General features: G+C 49.2%; 1 protein-coding gene across 1 annotated transcript; it reads right to left on the bottom strand.

Annotated features, from left to right (window-relative positions):
- Positions 1-355: 355 nt before the first annotated feature.
- LOC102207468 (structural maintenance of chromosomes protein 3-like) lies at positions 356-2,983 on the bottom strand. Its single transcript, XM_005749158.2, has 7 exons — positions 2,838-2,983; positions 2,401-2,465; positions 2,181-2,321; positions 2,007-2,070; positions 1,656-1,823; positions 1,433-1,527; positions 356-412 (listed from the first exon to the last, which is right to left on the bottom strand). Exons 3-7 carry the CDS (start codon positions 2,285-2,287, stop codon positions 391-393), a joined length of 456 nt encoding a protein of 151 aa, XP_005749215.1. The 5' UTR covers positions 2,288-2,321; positions 2,401-2,465; positions 2,838-2,983; the 3' UTR covers positions 356-390.
- Positions 2,984-3,015: the final 32 nt, after the last annotated feature.

The raw sequence follows: 3,015 nt of genomic DNA, 5'->3' as shown, positions 1-3,015 counted from the left end.
TCAAAATCAGGAGAGCACCCCGACGAAACTATCTGTACATCAGTGCACCACCGTTTGTTGGTCATTACGCACACACCACCTCCCCTACATTTACCCGAGTCCTTTGTTCTGTCCTGGTGGTGAATGGAGAGCTCCTCAGACGTTGCAGTTCTTACTGTCCCTTTGGAAAGTTATCCTGGCCCTTAGTTCATCCAGTCTGTTTTCCAAGGACTGGACCTTAGCTAGGACAATGCTGGGAAGCAGGGTGCAATGTTGTCTTTTCCTCAGCCTGACCAGAATCCCGGCTCTTTTTCCCCTTTTTCTCCAGAGTTTCTTCTTCCCAGGTAGCCAAGGTGAGTCACCACCATTCACAAAAAAGTTGGTTTGTGAAGGTCCAGATTGCGAGTTTTGTCAAATGTCCAGGAGAGTTTGTCTGTAGGTGATAAAAGCATCACAGGTTGAAAATAAACTAAGAAATAACATAACTAGCATAAGAAAAACGCAGAGTTGAGGCGGACACCGAGCGACAGCAGCCATTTGCAAGTTTGATCTGAATTTAGAAGCAGAAAGTTAGCGGCCATCCAGGTCTTTATGTCTTTAAGACATTCCTGCAGTTTAACTCATTGGTGTGTGTTATCTGGCTTCATGGACAGATAGAGCTGGGTGTCATCTGCATAGCAGTGTAAATGTATGCTATGTCTTCTAATGATGCTGCCTAAGGGAAGCATGTATAATGTAAACAGAATTGGTCCTAGCACTGAACCCTGTGGAACTCCATAATTAACCTCAGTGTGTGAAGAGGACTCTCCATTTACATGCACAAACTGGAGTCTATTAGATAGATATGATACAAACCACTGCAGTGCAGTACCTGTAATACCTACAGCATGTTCTAATCGCTCTAATAGGATATTATGGTCGACAGTATCGAACGCTGCACTGAGGTCTAGCAGGACAAGCACAGAGATGAGTCCACTGTCAGAGGCCATAAGAAGATCATTTGTAACCTTCACTAAAGCTGTTTCTGTGCTGTGATGAGCTCTGAAACCTGACTGAAACTCTTCAAATAAACCTCTGCAGATGATCTGTTAGCTGTTTGACAACTACTCTTTCAAGGATGTTTGATATAAAGGAAGGTTGGAGATTGGCCTATAATTAGCTAAGACTGCTGGGTCTAGAGATGCTTTTTGAGTAAAGGTTTAACTACAGCCAGCTTGAAGGCCTGTGGTACATAGCCGATCATTAGAGATAGGTTGACAGGATGAGCTCATACTGTTTAGGTGGTGCTGATTGGCTGTTGTTTCCCTCATCACTTCCTGTTGAAGGAGTTGGTTGTGGCTGTGTTTCTCCTTCTGTTTAGCGAGCTCCACCTGCACCGCGACAGACACCTGGCACACACACACACGGTTTAACGTGTTTCTACCAATCACATGTCTCCGAGCACTCAGAGTACCTGTCAGCGTGCTTCCGCCTGGCCTCCAGGTGTTTACATTGCTCTTGCAGTCTCCTCCTCTCTTCCCTCCTCCTGCTTAGCTCCTCCTGCACCTCCTGCACATAAACCATAGACCATCATGAGCATCCACCCATCGTCTGACCTGTTCAGGGTCAGCTGACCCAGTGTGAGGTATCAGCTCCTCTTCCTCCTCACACATCAGCACACTATGGTGCTCCCTGACCTGCAGCTCTGTTTGCTGCCGGCTTTTCTCTCGGAGACACGACTCGGCCTCTCCCCTACGGGACTCCACTTTGTGCATCAGCTCGGCAAGCTCCTCCCTCTTCCTGTCCACCACGCCCTCCAGCTCGTGCTGCTCATCCCTCGCTCCCTCCACCTCGTCCCTCTTCAGCTGATTGGTTTAAAGAGTCACATGGTCACTCACTTCCTGATCTCAAAACAAAAAGCACAAATATTCAAAATAAAGCAGAGCAACTGCTTTTCTGTTATAACCCGGGATCCTCCGTCAGCCGCGCCGGCCCATCTCCATCAGGACAGGGTCCAAGCTCTGGGACAGGTACAGGTGTGACCTCACCTGAGTGCTGAGAGAGTCCAGATGCCCCTGAGCCTCCACACAGTCAGACAGCAGGTCAGCGAGTCTGCACACGCACACACAGCTGAAGTTTATATGGAGACACCTGACAAAATACAACAGCCACCTCTTCACAGTAAAAACTTCCTGTCTCCTTCACAGTAAAAGCCTCCTTACGTGTCTCTGGCTGTTTGTATTTCCCTGTCGAGCTGTTGGAGCTCCTCCTCTCTGCTCCTCAGCTCCTCCTCCACCTGCCTGAGCATCTGCCCTTCCTCCTCCCTCATCCTCCTCAGCTGCTCCACCTCTTCCTGCAACTCCCTGTGTGATGAAGATGGTGGCGATGATTAAAATATCCACCCTGATCTTTGAGGTCATGGTTGGAGCCAGGACACTTTACCTGGCACGCTGTTTGTCCTCCCCTCTGAGCCGCAGCGCAGCGGCGTCTCGCTGAGCTTCGCTGGCCTGAAGGTCACACGAGGACGGAGCGGGAAGGGTCGAGGTTAGAGCGGCGAGCGCGTCATCAGTTATTAAAGAAACTGATCCAAGCTCATGTTTTTCTGTCCTTTTATTCGTTTTGGTGATTGACCATAAAATTATTAATGAATAGTTTTGTCAATAAAACTGATGTAAAAAGATTCAGTGTCAGGGTGACGAGACGCTGAGCCTGGACCTGCTGGACGTTTCCTCCTGTTAAAAGGAGTTCGTCCTCCCCACAGTCACCAAGTGCTGCTCACAGAGAATCGTGTGATTGTTGAGCTTTTCTGTAATATTGTGGGTTCGCCAGAGTATAACACACCACCGTGTGTGTGTGTGTGTGTGTGTGTGTGTGTATACCTGGACTCTGCTGGTGTGTATGCAGCTCTGAGCCTCCAGCAGTTTCCTGTCGGCCTCTCGTAGCTCCGCTCGTCTCTTCAGCAGAGTTTTCTCCACACACTCCACCTCATCACACAGCTTCACGACACTCCTGCGCGCGCGCGCACACACACACGCACACACACACACACACACACGC

The sequence above is a fragment of the Pundamilia nyererei genome, unplaced genomic scaffold, assembly GCF_000239375.1.
Source record: "Pundamilia nyererei isolate P.nyererei 1_Seehausen unplaced genomic scaffold, PunNye1.0 scaffold00238, whole genome shotgun sequence".
Lineage (NCBI taxonomy): Eukaryota > Metazoa > Chordata > Actinopteri > Cichliformes > Cichlidae > Pundamilia > Pundamilia nyererei.
This window is presented reverse-complemented; position numbering and strand designations above follow the sequence as displayed.

Excerpts from the sequence above, each read along its gene's own strand:
- LOC102207468 (XM_005749158.2), bottom strand. The coding sequence starts at position 2,287 with ATGAGGGAGGAGGAAGGGCAGATGCTCAGGCAGGTGGAGGAGGAGCTG. Across the intron at positions 1,824-2,006 it reads TGGACTCTCTCAGCACTCAG|CTGAAGAGGGACGAGGTGGA; the intron begins GTGAGGTCACAC and ends TAAACCAATCAG. Across the intron at positions 413-1,432 it reads AGGCGGAAGCACGCTGACAG|ACAAACTCTCCTGGACATTT; the intron begins GTACTCTGAGTG and ends TATCACCTACAG.